This window comes from Narcine bancroftii, chromosome 3, assembly GCF_036971445.1.
Source record: "Narcine bancroftii isolate sNarBan1 chromosome 3, sNarBan1.hap1, whole genome shotgun sequence".
In the NCBI taxonomy this organism is placed as follows: Eukaryota; Metazoa; Chordata; class Chondrichthyes; order Torpediniformes; family Narcinidae; genus Narcine; species Narcine bancroftii.
This window is the reverse complement of record NC_091471.1, coordinates 334,856,412-334,872,928: the sequence shown is the minus strand read 5'-3', so window position 1 is coordinate 334,872,928 and position 16,517 is coordinate 334,856,412. Positions and strand designations below refer to the sequence as shown.

At 45.4% G+C, this 16,517-nt stretch overlaps 1 protein-coding gene across 1 annotated transcript in view; it reads left to right on the top strand.

Annotated features, from left to right (window-relative positions):
- Nucleotides 1-16,517, top strand: part of acsf2 (acyl-CoA synthetase family member 2) — a 178,662-nt gene that overhangs the window by 24,588 nt on the left and 137,557 nt on the right. The window contains exon 2 of the mRNA XM_069929385.1: nt 12,874-13,072. Coding sequence (XP_069785486.1) covers nt 12,874-13,072 — 199 coding nt within the window. The remainder of the gene's footprint in view (nt 1-12,873; nt 13,073-16,517) is intronic.

Here is a 16,517-nt window from a genome sequence, read left to right as displayed (position 1 = left end):
ATCTTCGGTACCACGAGCTTCACTGTTTGTGATTTCTTAGACACTTTCTGGAAAAATGATTGTCCTTTTTACATTGTGCATGCTGTTTACCCCATGCTGGGCAGGATTCTCTATTTCTGATGATGTCCATCACAGTATTTACATTCTGACCTCTGTCTTTTGTCTCCTTTCTGCTGCCTTTGTTCTGCTGTGTCCCACTATATTTTGTGGTCTTCTTCGGTGTTCCGTAATTGTTCACTGCATGAACTATCCGTGTCTTGCTCACTGAGCCCTCTCTGCTCTTAAGTTGTCCTTTAGTGACTTCTGTTCTGGACATGTCGATTGCTTTCTGCAATGAAAGCTTATTCTCCCTCAACAAACAGATCCTCTCAGCTGGATCTTTAGTGCCCTAGCACAATCCTGTCTCTCATTAACTCTCCTTTCAGCTTTCCAAACTTGCATGACTCAACCATTTTCCTCAGCACAGTCACATATTGATCTATGGTTTCATTTTCATGCTGGACAAGTGTTGAATTTGTACTCCTCATATATGACATTCGTAGCAGTTTCAAAATGTTCCTTCAATTTCTTGAGTATTTCTGCATTTTTCCTTTGTTCTTCGCTTGTTATATCTTGCGTAGTGTAAACTCTGTAGCACTCTTCCCCATGAAAGATTACAAATGTTATCTGGCTTTTTGTCTAGCTCTTTTGCTATTCCATAGTTCTCATACTGGGATTGGAAAAATTTCCAATTTCCTCTCCAATCCCCTTTCATTTCCATGGGTGCTGGTATTGGAAAAAGTGCAGATGCTGTGGCTTATCAATCAGTACTCCTTTCTTGACAGAAATCTGCAACTATCGTCAGCAGGAGTGCGGCCAGGCACTCAAAAGACACAATTTCAAACTAACAAAACTCTCTCCTTCCACTGAGCAATTGTTCCTCATGTCCTTATCTCGAGCATTGCTGTCTCATAGACCCGATGACCCTTTCAAACATGGAAACAGTCCACTCTTTTGCTCAGCTTTCACTTCTGACACCATGTTTCATGGGGTGTTTAACATGACCAGCCTTTATTATCATAACATGAGCCCTGAGGTCAATGCTAGTATGCTGCATCTCATTACAATGTATGCATAGCAAGCCGCTGGTGCAAAAAGCATAATCCCAAACACCCAGTCGGTGTGTGCCCGTGGTCTGAAATGTTACTGTGCTGTTAGTTTAAATTAAAAATTAAAGGGTTGGTGTGAATGATGCGATGCGCGGGAGTAATAGCACACATGCACGAATGCGTTAAGCATTAGTATATGGGTGATGAATCTCAGATACAGGAGGAGGAGAGGGTCAGGATCACCCATAAGGGAGTGAGCCAATGAGAAGATCAGAGCAGTTTAGCCAGGTGGTGTTTGAGGAGTTGAAGAATGCAATGTTGTGTCTAGTGGATAATAAAAGGAAGTCGACTTCAAGGTGTGCTGAGTGTATTCTTTATTTGTTCATAAACAGTGATAAATCGGTTCCTTTACAAGTGATGACCCCATGAGATCACAGTACCTTTGTTGTTCGGGTTCGTGTCGGTCCCACAGGTTAAGAACTTGACCGAGGTGGAGGGTACAAAATGAACTTTTATTTCGGGAATAAAAGAGGAAGCAGTGGGTTTGGTTTATCAAGTAGACCTTTAAACACACACACACACACACACACACACACACACACACACACACACACACACACACACACACACACACACACACACACACACACACACACACACACACACACACACACACACAGGGGGAAAGATGTACACCGGAGCAACGAGGGATAACCGACAAAACTAACAGAGTTACAGTAACAGACACATTCAACGCACACGCTCTAGGTGATTTTATGTGCCCCCACCCCTTGGTCAGTTGGGCACGGCACTTGCTGCTTAGCCTCGGGACTCACCCCAACTCCGTATGAAAGGTGATAGTCACGATCAAGGAGGAATCCAAAGAGACAGAACAAAGGAGCACATGGCCCTTTTATGGTTTTGGGGGCAAAGCTGGGGGGGCCAATCACACTGCTAGAATGGGCCCTGTTGGTGGCTGTGTCCAAACGCTCAAAGCCAAGTGCAGGGGTGAACCGAGGTGATTCACCTGGACCAATCGTGAGGGTCACCTTGATGACATGGGTGAGTTTCTGATCTTGATTAGCAGGTAGCATGTCCTCCGAATAGAAGCACAGCAGCGCCACCCAGGGTGAAGGCTGCCTCTCCATTACAACCTTCTAATTTGAAATGGATAATAATGAGGATAAAAAACCCTTACAGGACCATTTGGGGAGGTCAAACTAAAGAATTCTCCCCCCTCCCTTTTTATTAATAATGCACCAGCATGGTTCATGATCCTCAAAGTGCTTTTCCCTGCCGTCAATGACGAGGCACAAGATGAAGTATGGTTTATTTATGGAGTGTCTTCCAGAGCAGAATGCCTGTGAAGTGGAGGTTCTCTTGGTGGATCCAGATGGTCATCTCCCATATGACATGCATAAGGTGGCTATTGTGTGGCGGTGTACTCAGCCACCAAGGGAGATTTGTATTGCCGAATTACTAGCTGATGACCGCCTCGACGATAGGCAGCCGTCACAGATGTTGAGGAGGTGGTGCAGGCTAGCTGGAACAGACCCTGTTAAAGGCAATTTTTGGAAAGCGGGGTTCCTTCGATGTTTACCTCATCATATTCCAGAGCATTTGTTGAATGTCCACCCTCTGATCAGTTGGCCGATCATGCTGACTTTGTTATGTCCACCCTCTGCATTGAAGGTGGAAAGATTGGCATCTTCCCCAAGGCAACAGGAGCAGATTGAAGTGGAGCAACTGTTTACTGCGCCTCGTGAAGTGCCAGCACCTTTTCAATCGGAGATAACTAAGCTGGAGCGGCAAATAGCAGCAGTGACTAGGCAGGTCCAGGCTTTGGGCCCTTCCATTGATCTGGTTGGAATCTTGGTGGTCGAAGATGTGGGGAAAGGGTCCACAGGGAGACGAGTCTGAACACAAGTGTTAAAATCAAAGGTAATTTTATTGAACACATGGGAGACAAACAGGGGACGATGTCAAACGATACTTAATTACTCCACTACTCAATAACTATGTAGACATTCACGTTGGACCGTGATTCGACTCCGACTCCGCCTATCTTCTACACACTCCCGCCCAAGTACACACTTCACAGACAGGGACTTTCAAACCCGCTCCCAATTCCCTGTACCAAAGAAAAATTTCAGGTAAGGCCAGAGACATGAATTCTGTAGACACTGCCCGTCACTGCGCGGCGGATTTACTTGGGCTCTGCCATTCTTGGAAGCTTCTGACTTCTCAGAATAAGCCCCAGGTAGGAGGTTACTAAATGTGTCTGCCGTTGAAGACTTCTACCCTTCCACCTGTATCCACCTATGAACTTCTTGCCAGTTAGCCTGTATTCCTGCCCCTTCCTCCCTCCTCATCTCCATGCCCACATCTTTTTATCCATGCAGTAGGAACACTTGGACACCCAGGGTCAAGAGCAAAACGAGCACACTGCTTCTAATGCTAGCATCTGAGAAAGCACTGCCTCACACATTACAACATTTGCCACAAATCGGGATTGGACCAAGTTATCCTCATTTACAAAGGCCGGCTGGGAAGAGTAGGAGAATTCCAACTTGGCTGTGTGCCTCTGAGACTTTAACCCGAGCAAGCTGGTCTTATAACTTCAAGTTGATTGTGAGATGTTAAATTTCCAAACTTTTCATTAACTTACACAACGGTTCAGTCAAGGGAAGCTATTCCCCAGCATCCTTCTTCTGGACATCTCTGGCTGGACCTTCTGAAAACCTTTCATTCAAGTTTTCTTCATATTTCAGAGCAAGTCTCCATTTCCGAAACCCCTGGAAGAAGTTTAAAATTGCTTTGTACCACTTTGTTTTATGTTCCATGGTTTAAAAACAGAAAAGATTTGAGGTACACTGCTCAGAGAAATCCTTCACTCTGCTCATGTTGAGGATAATTTTGTGTCTTCTGAAGAGTCCTAAAACTATAGAAGTGGTGGAATGTGAGGAAATGATGTGGCTCTTCAGACACCTGGGCAGGAAGCCAGAGTTGTCTGGTCGATGTCACGTGCAGCATGTCCAATGGTCAGATGTGTGATGTTTTCCCTATAAAACATTCCATCAAGAATAATGAAATTCAAGAGATTCTTTGAATAATTGCTGCAGTCTGCTTAACCTTCAGCCAATGTTGTGAACCCTTCAAAATGCATCATTATTTGTGGAGTGGATTGTTGACTGGGAGTCATTCTTTAGCTGAATGCGTACACATGATACTTGTCTCTAAGGCCGATGTCACATCATTCAAGAGGGTGAACCATCACAAGGCATCAGATACTGAAAATCTGTGCCAACAAAGTGTTCACGGACATTTTTTAATCTCTCGCTGCTGCAACTGGAGGTTCCCACCTGCTTCAAAAGGGCATCGATCCGGACATCTTCTGTGATGAAATGCTTTTGAGAGGCTGGTCGTGGCCAGAATTAACACGTACCTAAGCAAAGGAATGCCTATCTTCACAATTGCTCCACTTTAGACACAATATCACTAGCTCCACTCAGCTCTGGATCACCTTTGAGTGTCTGATGAAGGAACACATCAAAGCACATCTCCCAGAGATGCTGTATCCATTTCATTTTACCTATATAGAAGAAACCATTCCACAGATGAAGGTATAGCCTTGTCGCTTCTCTCTGTCCTGGCCCACCCAGAGAATGACACCTCATTGACCAAGCTTCAGCTCGGCATTTAATATGATCATTCCCCAGAGGCTGGTGGAGAAGCTGTCCTCGCTGGACTCGAGAGCCCTCTCTGTAACTGGATTCTGGGCTTTCTAGCTGAAAGACCACGGTCTGTCCGGGTTGGTAGCAGAATATTGAGCGCTGTCACACTGAACACTGGCATACCACAGGGCTGCATTCTCAGCCTGCTCCTGTTCACATTACTGACCCGTGACTGCATCTCCAGATGTAGCTCCACCAGGGTCATCAAGTTTGAGGATGACACAACAGTCATTGGCCTCATCAGCAACAACGATGAGTTGCTCTACAGAGAAGAGGTGGAAAATCTCATGAAATGGTGCGTGAATAATAACCTGAGACTTCACAAGATGGAGATGATTGTGGACTTTAGGAGGACCAGGAATGACCACCCTCCACTACACATCAACAATTCTGTAGTATAAGAGTGTGGAGAGCACCAGGTTCCTTGGAGTTCACTTAACTAGTGACCTATTGTGAACACTCAACATCTCCTCACTTGTCAGGAAGGCGACTGGACTTCCTGAGAAGACTGAAGTGGGCAAGGCTACCAATCACCATTATGTCAACCTTCTATAGGAGCTCTATTGATAACATTGTTGCCGGCTGCATCACACTGTGGTTTAGTTGCTGCAGAGAAATGTACTGGAGGTCAATCCACAGGACCATAAGAGTGGCAGAAAGGATCAATGGAGTTCCCACCACCCCCCCCACCCCCAACATCAACGTGATCTACTGGGATCGTTGTCTGAACAGGGTGCACAAAATCATTGAGGACCCATTCTACCCTGCAAACAGCAACTTTCAGCTGCTCCCATCGGGGAAGAGATCCAGGAGGATCAGAGCAAGCACCACCAGGCTGAGGAACAGCTTCTTCCTACAGGCAGTGAGAATGCTGAACGACCAAAGGAACTGCTCTCACACTGACCCTCCAAGACTCTCATTTGTACAAAGCAATGTTTATTTATTTATATAGATATCCTGCAAATGAATTATTTGTATGTGTGTTTATGTCTGGTTGTGTGTCTACATGATTTAGCACTGAGAACACTGTTTTGCCAGGTTATGCTTGATCCATAGGAAGTAAAAAGCATTTGATGTTTTGGGCCTGAGCCCTTTCTCAGGGGTAAAGAAATATCCACTGACATTTGCTTCCTAATGCTGGAGCTGCTGAGTTTCTCCAGCACTTTATGCACTGCACTAAAACCCAGCATGTTCAGATTTCCTGGGATCAGGTGTTTGGAGGAGGGAGAGCTGGAATTGTGGAGTGTGCTCAGTGGTAGATCAGTGGGAAACAGCAACCATGGGCGATAAGGTTTTGTTGAATGGAGGAAAGAAGGGGTAGTCCAGGATTTTCTCGTTGTTGAAAGCCTTCTGTAGTTGGAGACCACCAACAGGTTGTGTGGAATTAAACAAGAAATTGAAAATGAGACAAGTTCGTGAGGAAGGTCTCTGGTCCAAAACATCAAAAGCCTAAAACTTTCAGTGGTTACGTGATTCCTGAGTTCCCACACCCATTCCGACCTGTCTCTCTTCGGTGTTCTCTGTTGCTATAGAGACACCAAACACAAACTGGAAGAACAGTTCTTGGGCAGCTAACAGCCACTTAGTATTGAACTTTTACAACTTCAGGTAACCCACACCCCTGATGTTCTGCTCCCTTCATTCACTTTTCCCATCCCATGGTAGCCCTCCTGGGACCCAGGTGCGATTACTGGGGCAAAGGCTTCCAGCACCTTTTAAGCTGCAGGGGATCGACCTATTTAATCGGCAACCCGGCAATTTAAGGGGGATCTGGCCCCCGCGGTGACAAGGCGTGATGCGTCACACACTCAGGGCCCCAGTATCCAACCTCCCCCGTCAGTCCCTACCCACCGCCAATCACCACCGCCCCCCCCCCCAAGTCAGTCACCCTCCCCTGTCCATTGTGACCCCCACCATCAATAACTCCCTCCCTGTCAATCATGCCCCCCACCCCAGCAACATCCCGCTGCCGCGAACATTAAGCTGTCACCACCAGAGTGGCGTTCGCAACCCCCACTCTCCACCCCTCTCCTCTCCCCGCAGCGACCCCTCATGCTGATTGTGGCACTCCTCCGCAGCATCGACCCCTTTCCTCTCTCCTGTGGTAGTGACCTCTCTTCTGCTGATCGTGGCACCCCCCCCCCCACCGCCTCAATTTCAGCAGGCACTTCACCCAAGGGTTTCCCTGTGGCGCCAGCGCGCAAGCTCGGATTTCACAGGAGTAACCGGGTTGGCCATTTTCCTGTTCAAGTCGCCGGAGGATGTGACCTGGTTTAGTTTAACTGGGTTTTCCTGACTACCTCTGAGGTAGGTTGGGGACCCAGTTGGATTTGCACCACGATGACCGGGTCAGACCCTTTCAAGCTACCGTGTGAGTGGGGCGCTAACTCGGTTAATCCCATTTTACACACCAGCTTAAAAGGGCCTATTGAAACAGTGAGGGACATGTAAAGAGATTTCAGGCACTGGCATGACAAATATTTAATTCAATGTGGGATCAGACTGACTGTTCCGTGAGTAAAGGTGCCACCTGAGCTATGGGGGGTGGTGCAGAGGGTTTTATATTTCAGGAGAGGGGGACATTTAGCACAGAGACACAGCAAGTAATTAAGAAAGCAGGTATAAGCCTTAATTACAGAGATAGAATATAAAAGTAGTTCATTTTAGTGCCGTGATCCTCCTCTGGGGAGATCACACCAAACGAGGACCGAGAGAGATGAGGAAACTTGACATAAAAATATGAAAGATGGGGAAACTAGTGCAGACATGTGGAGTGATGGATTAAACCAGTATGAACAGGCTAAGCATGGAAATTAGAATGCAGGAAGCAGAGTCAGCCTCTGTAAGATAAGAACCTTCTAGTCCTTTTTCCGACAGGATCAATGAGCCCACCGTATGAATAAGATAAGAGGTAAGGAATAATAGAATGTAGGAAGTTGAGATAGTCTGGATGAGATAAGGGTCTCCAAGCCCTAGACAGAAGTACCAAGTTCTACATATATAATTAGTAAGCCATACACAGATTTATCAAGTTAGGCATATTTAATTAGTAAACCCTAGACAGGATTAGCAAACTCTGCATATGAAGGGACTGTAGCTCTGAGAGTCGGAAAGGTGTGAATGGGGACAAGGGCAAGGTTGTGAATAAGGACAATGGGGATAATGACATGAGAAGACACCCGACAGGATACCCCCTGCTCCTCCAAGTCCACTGAAACTGCACGTAGGCAGGAAGGATTGCCTATGCCAAACGAATCCAGGGGGAAGAAGAATGTAAGGGGGAGGGTATTCTGATACTGAAATTCACTGTATAAAAGTTGGGTGAACCCCAGTGTTAGAAACAGAATTTTCCTTTAAAGAAATAGCTCGAGACAAAAATTGAGAACAAAGAACATTTATTTTACAACAATGCAAAGTTGGGTGCTTCCCCTTACCCTGGGAATACACACACATACTGGGGCTCACCCAACTTTTATACAGTCAATTTCAGTATCAGAGTGCCCTCCCCCTTACATTCTTCTGCCCCCTGGATGGGTTTGGCATAGGCAATCCTTCCTGCCTACGTGCAGTTTCAGTACACTTGGAGGACCAGGGGGTATCCTGTGGGTGTCCCATCATGTCATTGTCCTTATTCACACCTTCCTGATTCTCGGGGCTACAGTCTCTTGGTATGCAGAGTTGACTCATCCTATCTAGGGTTGGCTAATTTAATATGTATAAATCTGTGTAAGGTTAGCTAATTAGATATGTAGGACTTGGTACTTCTATCTAGGGCTAGGAGACCCTTATCTGATCCAGACTACCTCAACTTCCTACATTCTATTATACCTTTACCATTCCTTATCTTAGTCTTAATGGTGGCTCTTGTCACAAAGAAGATTCTTATGTTAATCGTGCTGACTCTGCTTTCCTGCATCTTAATCCCCAAGCTCATCCTGTTTGTACTGGTTACAGCCATTAACTGATGAATTTTAGTTTCTTCCATGTTCATAATTTTAGATCAATTTTCCCATCTCTCACACCAGTATATGTGTGTATTCCCAGGGTAAGGGGAAGCACCCAACTTTGCATTGTTGTTGTAATAAATGTTCTTTGTTCTCAATTTTTGTCTCGAGCAATTTCTGTTAAGGTACTTCTATTTCTAACAGTACTGAGTTTTTCTCTATAAACCCATTAGGCCCTTTCAAACTGCCATGTAAAATGGCCCGATTAGTGCCCCAGTTACATGGAAGTTAGAGAGGGTCCGACCTGGTCAACCCCGTCAGAATCCCACCCAGTTAAACTTTGCTAGGTCTTGTCCATAGCCGATTTGAACAGGAAAATGGCTGTTTGCATGTGGGCATCACTGGGCAGCCAACATCTGACATGCAGCAGTACTTCTGGTGAGTGCGTGAGGCATCATTGCAGGGGTGGGATCCCCCTTAAATCGCTGAGTTGCCGATGGATGGGTAGATCCTCCTGCGATTTGAAAGGTGCTTCCTGCAGCTTTGACCCGGTACTCGCACCTGGGTCCCAGGAGGGTTACCCAGGTGCCTCTATTTGAGGCTCGTGTCTTGTTGATCAGTAGTCAGTTCAGTATCACTAGCAAAGTCAAAAGCGACCCTGAGGAAAGTGTCGGCCGATGTCCTGGTATCAAATGGGTTATAGCAAGCGGCGGCACTAGGTGGTGGAAATTTTGTCCAGAAGCCTAGCAGGACTCTACGCCCTTGGATCTTCTGCCAGAGGTTCCAATCAGCAACTGCCTCACTGGAACTGTAATTTAAAAGGAACACCTGCCTGGTGGGGTGGGGGAGGGGGAGGGCAAGTGGCAGTACTTGTTCAACAGCTTGCTTTGCTGTGTCAATATAGGGTGGTGCAAAGAGCATGGTAAGGTGAGGCTCTGGTGTCTGTTTTATTGAGGAGATGGCAAAATTCTAAGTTTCACTCTTGGCAGTGTCAGAAATCTCTCTGGTCTGAGCACCATGTATCCCCAGAAACAGCCATTCTGGCTGGGGCACTGGATCTTTTCAATATTAATGAGCCAGCCTGAGGGGGATTAGCATGTGAAGGGTCTCTGAAACAATAATGGCCGGTTGACACCTATAACCATATAACCACTTACAGCACAGAACAGGCCAGTTCGGCCCTACTAGTCCAGGCAACCAATGTCAGGTAGCTGACAGACACTTCCATTTCATTTTTTTTCTCTTTCTTTCTGTGGCAGAATTACATTTTGCTCATTTATTTTTGTAATTATATTAATGAGGCAACATCCAGCCCACGAAATGCGTGCAGCTCGAATAATCTACTAGCCCTGTGCAACTTTGTAATGTGGAAGGACACCTGAGCACCCCAAGGAAACCCATGCAAACACGGGGAGAACGTACAAACTCATTACAGGCAGCGGTGGAATCGAACCCGGGTCGCGAGCATCATGACATTCCAATCCACAGGTGTTCTTGAGAATTCTTCAGATTTTAAAGCAAATTTTTGTTAGTCTGGATCTTTACTCTGGGAGTATGCTATCACATTCCTTGGATTTACCAGCTTTTAAACGAGTGTTCCTTAATCACCTGGGTTGGTCACATAACCTGTTACAAGAAAATGTGAAGTTGAAATATTCAGCGAGTTAAAATTCCTGAGGGTATCTTCTGTTTTATTTGTTAAAGGAAGAGGTTCTGTAGGCACTATCAAGCAGAGAAAACACCCGTCTGTCAAGGCGGATGTTCTTTGCCCTTGTGCCTAAAGACAAACCTTTCTGAATATGCCGTGGCTGGCTCTGAGGCACTGATTCCAACCCTTCTCGGGGAAGGATAAATCGGTGAAGCGCAGCACTCCGCCGCCTGACCTGGATGTACAGCCGCTGCAAGCGGCTGGTTAGGGGTGGGCTGATGATGCCATCAGCCTGCGACCCATCTCCCCACTCACCCCTCTCCTTCCATGATCCCCTCAAGACAGGGGCACCGGGCAGGGGCCGTCGGAGCAGCAGGAGCCGTGGGAGCTGTCAGGGGGCGGCTGGTGCGGGCTGTGACAGCCTCACTGTGCCGCTTCGGCCTTTGGGGCTGCTCTCTGCAGCTCAAAACAGGAACAACAGTACATGCAATTTGGGCATGTGAGAAAGTGGAAAAGTTTTGGGAAAATCTAAACCAGGTATTAAATAAAATCACAAAAAGCAATATACCAAAAAATCCAGAGATCTTCCTTCTAAGTAATATAAGAAGTAAAGAACTTGGACTTGATTTGGATGGAGCACAAAAAAGATTTATTATGATAGCCTTAGCTGTAGCAAAAAAATGTATTATGTCAACCTGGAAATTAGAAGATAGCTTGAGAATACAGCAATGGTACATAGAAATGAATAAATGTATTCCATTGGAAAAAATAACATATAATTTAAGAAATAACATCACAGTATTTGAACAAATTTGGGAACCGTACATGGAACACAACAGAGAAGTCCTACCACGGACCTCTACCACCTAAAATGATAGAAGGAGAAGAAGACGAAATGAACTGACCCAGTATGTAAAAGTAGATGACACAAATTTCTTGTTTATTTTCATTGTGTGATGACATTGTTTAATGTATCATATAGGTTGAACGTTGAGTGGGTGGGAAGGGGGAGGTGAAGGAGGGAGGGAAGGGAGGGGGGAAAAGGGGAGAAAATGACACTGTATATTCAAGAGGGAAATGTTTGTATGTATTTTGGTCAGTGTGGTTCATAGAGTGAAAAATAAATTAAAAAAAAAACGCGGCAGAGCAATGGCCGTCTTCCCTACCCTTAATCTCCCACGCAGCTGAAACGGTTCCAGCTGCAAGGGGGATTATGGGGAAGACAGCCTCAGTCGCCCTACCTCCATCAGCTCCGGAGGGTACTGCGAGGCGCCTCTCGATATGAATGGGATTGCTGTCTGAAAGGTAAGTTTTAAATCCGCTCTTGTAGCCGGCCTTTAGACGGAGGCCTGAAATGAAATGGCCTTGTGTTAGTATGAATGTGCAAAGTCTGCTCACTTTAGCAGTCACTAGAACGATGATGGTGGTGGTTCCAAAATGCAGAATCAGGTTTTTTTTAAAAATCAGCGTTTTGTGAGATCAAAACCTGCTAAGACAAATGAAAATATTTTTTAGTTTGAGAATGGACTTCGAGTAATGGAAAAAAATGCAAGAAAATCCATCTCATACATTTTCAAGATGCGTGGAGTCAGTTTGTTTGGAGTGAATTATTAAACACATTTTAACAAGCCAACAAGTTTCACTTTGTTGCAATGGAATGATTAATTCCAGCTTCATCATTAATTGCTGAAATACTTTATTTCCAAAAGGGCAAGAATAACAACTTTCTGGTTTGAGCTGTTCCATTTGGTTTGCTGTGGAGCACCGTGCCCCAGCTACACTTTGTCGTGCAGCCAATCGATAACACTTTTTTAAAAAGAAATAAGTGTGTGGCAAATGGTTCTGTATGTTGCTGATACCGCACTTCAGTGTGGAAACAACCAGAGGCTTCCTGTCTCTGTAGTGAAGCCTTTTAAAGAGCTGCTGCTTTGAATAATGCCAGTTCTTTCAGAGAGAAAAAAAGTCCCTTTAATTTTTAGTTGAATTTAGAGATCCAGCATGGTAAAGGTCCTTCTGGCCCACAAGCCCAGACTACCCAAATTCATTCATGAGACCAATTCATCTATTAACCCCGTGTGTCTTTGGAATGTGGGATGAAACCGGGGCATCCGGAGGAAACAGGCTGACATGAGGAGAATACAGAGAGCGTGGGATTCGAACCTGTGTTCCTGGTGCTATAATAGTGTGACACTAACTGTGCTGCTCCAAGATTTAAATTATCAGCTGCCTTCCTGTATCTTGGAGAGAAAACATTGTCATAGCTGAGCCCCATCCTGCCCCCATATTTCATCCACAAGGAGCAACAGGAGAATGCTCTTCACAGAGTGAAGATAGTTGTAGGTCACTCAAAGGGTACTCATAAGAGATCAATGTGTGGAATGCGCCTCATCGCTTTACAAGCATAACAAGTTATCTGCAAGGTTGTGTGCATGAGTGTCTCTGTTTCTCTTTTCCCTCAGCACGCTCCATTATTTGGATCATCCCCCACTCAAGCCATCTCTCACCACCAGCTACATCCACGGAGCTATGAACATGCCATTTGTCGGGAAAACCATTGGGCAGTGTTTCGATGAGACTGTGAACAAGCATCCAGATAAAGAGGCAGTGGTGTTTCTGCGGGATGGTGTCAGGAAAACGTTCGGGCAGTTAAAGCAGGAGGTGAGATGAGAACAAATGTGATTCGTGTCATCAGCACTTTTCTCTGCATGTTTATTTCTTCTGAACCAGCATCGTGAGTGGGCAAAGTGGTGATCTTCAGGGATTGTGCTGGCACCGCAGCCCTCTACAATTATTTGGGGATGAGATGAGAAATTAGTGTCATATGCCCTTCCAGCCTAAGAGCTCATCCTATCCAAATACATCCATGTGACCAATTAACCTACCGGTACAATTCCTGTACACCTTTGGTTGTATCTTTCCCCTCTCACCTTGACCCAGTGACCGCCAATCATGGACCCTTCCCTTCTCCCCCTCCCCCCCCCCCCCCCACTCTGGTAAAGAACTGTGACCATTCACCTTGATTTTTTTTAAGACATCAATAAGATTCCCCCGATAGTCTCTATCCCCTCCAATGAATATAGCCCCAGTCTCTCCTTGTAACTCCAATCTGATTAACTGTTTCTGCATCCTCCTCTGTCTCGTTCACATCCTTCCTATAGCAAGGCGATTGGAACTGCACACAATATTCCAGGTGCAGTCTTAGTAATGCTAAGTACAGCTGTCACACGATACTCCATCCAATGAAGGCAAGTGGACCTAATGCCTCTTCCTTCACTGCCTGTGTCACTTGTTGGTAACTATGTACTTGTATCCCTGGGTCTCTCTGTTCTACTACATTCCCTATTTAGTGTGTAATCCTGCAACATTTCACACTTGTCTGAGTTAAATTCCATCTGTCATTCCTTAGCCCACATTCCCAGTTCATCTCAGTCCTGAGACAACATTCTTCATTGCCGTCCACATCACCAATTTTGACGTTTTACAAAACTTACTAACTGTACTAACTACACTCTCATCCAAATTGTTAATATGGATGGCAAACAACAGTGGGCCCAGCACTGATCCCTTGCAGGGCCGGGCCCAGACTATTTTCCACCCTAGGCAATAAGTAACACACCAATCTTTGATTATCTTTTTCAAATATAAAAGGAAATATTTTGGCACTCAAATCACTTTGAACTAAAGGGCACTCGGTAGAATGAAGAGCTCAACCAAGGGCAACACTACATTAAAACCTTCTACTTCACACACCTTTAAGTCTTTCTACCTTCCAGTGTCCATTTATTTTACCACATGCATGATGCAGTATGAAAATGTCTCTTTGGCCTACCAAGTTTGCTCTGACTTTCTAGTAATCTCCCCCCCACCCTCCCCCCCCCCCCCCCCCCACGATTCTGCAACTCACTTACACCCTACAGCAATGGCCAATAATCTACCTGCCCACATCTTTGAGATTTGAGAAGAAATTGAAGCTCACATGGTCACAGGGAGAATGTGCAAACTACAGGCAGGCAGGGCCAGAGTTCAGGGCAGAAGCCAGTCGCTGGAGTTGTGAGGTAGTTGCTCTATTAATTGCACCACTGTGAGACGGCATCAACTAGAGCAATAATAAAGCTGATCACATGTCTCTTTAACAACTGCCTGGACGGAGAGTATCTCCATATTATACAACAATAACTGGGAGAACTTGCAAGATATTGCTGGGGAACCCTGAGCAAAATGTATCTATACCATAGAATACTGGAGCACAGAAAACAGGTCATACAGTATAAATAAAGAACTGAAGTAGATGAATATTCACTCATCTTCCTTCAAAGCCCGCCGCACTACTCCACTTAACGGCGACTGAAGCACAGCCGATCGCGCCAGAACTACACGCCTGCGCTGAGCATTTCCCCCGTTTGCAGGCCCACCACACATGCGTTAGCCAGCCCCGATACTCAAATCCATCATGCAGGCATCAGCCGGCACTCGAGCATAAGCACAAGAATAAAGATGGCTGCGCCCAGCCAACGAACCAGGGGACGCTGTTTAATTAAGTACACTTTTGCACATTTAGCCCCTCCACACAGGATGTCTGACCACTCTGATTGCGCCTCCTATTAGGTCTGCCTAGTTTGCCCAGTGGTAGCACCTGCCCTGGATCTCTACAGCACTCTCCTCCCACCCTCTGTATAGTACCATCAATCTAATCCTGCCCAGCCCTGGATCCCATGTAACATGACCTTCTGGACCAGCCTATCCTGCAGGATCTTGTCCAAAGACTGGCTAAAGTCCATGGACACCACGTCATTCACCCTGTCCTCAGTCCTCTTGGTCACCTCTTCAAATAAACCAAATTAAATTTGTGAGGCACTATTTCCCATGCTCAAATCTATGTCAACTACTGTTAATTAACGAGAATTGTAATGTACCTTATATAGTGTACACATGCACCAAAATTCTTATTTGCTACAACTGAACATGTACTTCATTAAAATAATAAAAACATAATTGAATTAAAGAGATAAATATATAATATATATTCAGTGAGACACCAATCGTGCAGACAGTTTTTTTAATTGTAATTAATCCAGTCCTTTCCAAATGCTGAGAAGTCTTGCCTCTAAGAATCGCATCCAGTAACTTTGCCACCACTGATGTGAAGCTCACTAATTTGTTGTTCCTGGGCTTGTGCTAAGCTGCCTACTAAGGCATAGCATCGGCCACCCTCCAGTTTTCTGGTACTTCACCTCATCTGTGGCTAAGGAAGATACAAAAATCTCTGCCAGGGGTCCTGTATTTTCTTTCCTTAACTCACATCACATTGGAGGATGCACTTGGTCAGGCCCTGGGCATTTATCTACCTTTATGCACTACTTCCTCTTATTTTCCCTCTGAACAGAACGCCTCTAAGTAATATCAAACCACTGTCCCCCACCTCCAACACAGACCTCATCACTTTTGTGAATTGCATTCGACCCCAGCATCTCTTTTATGACATCAGTATGTTTCAGGGCATTTCCTAGTTTCCATAACTTTTTCTACAGCCTCATTCAACCTTCTTTTATAAGTAGGAACATGTTCTCCACGTCCAACTTGACAAGGATTTTACATTAGATAAAGTTTCCCGTCACATCTAAACTTTCTACATAAAACAACTGGTACCAGACGACTGAACATGCTCTGAGTGCCGGACCTAAACGTGCTGGAGAAACTCGGCCCGCTCATGCAGCATCCATGGGAAGTTGAGAGTAACCAATGTTTCAGACCTGACCCTTCCTTGGGAATGTGGGAAAAGATGTTGATGCCCCAAATAAAAATGTGGGAGAGAAGTGGGGGGGGGGGGGTGGGGGAGAGAACTACAGGCTAACAGGTAAGAGGTAATACGTGATACTGGTGGGAGGGTAGAAGAGAAAGAAGCTGAGAAATGATAGGGGGAGAGGGCAGAGGATGAAGAAGGGTAGTTTCACATGATAACCAGAGGGGGAGCAGTGAAAGAGCCTTTCACAGAACTTCCTTTGAAGACAAGAATGTTTTCTTGTTTAACTGAACCTTCTCTGAACTGCTTGTAACACATCAGTTTGTTAAAATAACCAATGCTACACGTAGTACTCGAGATGTG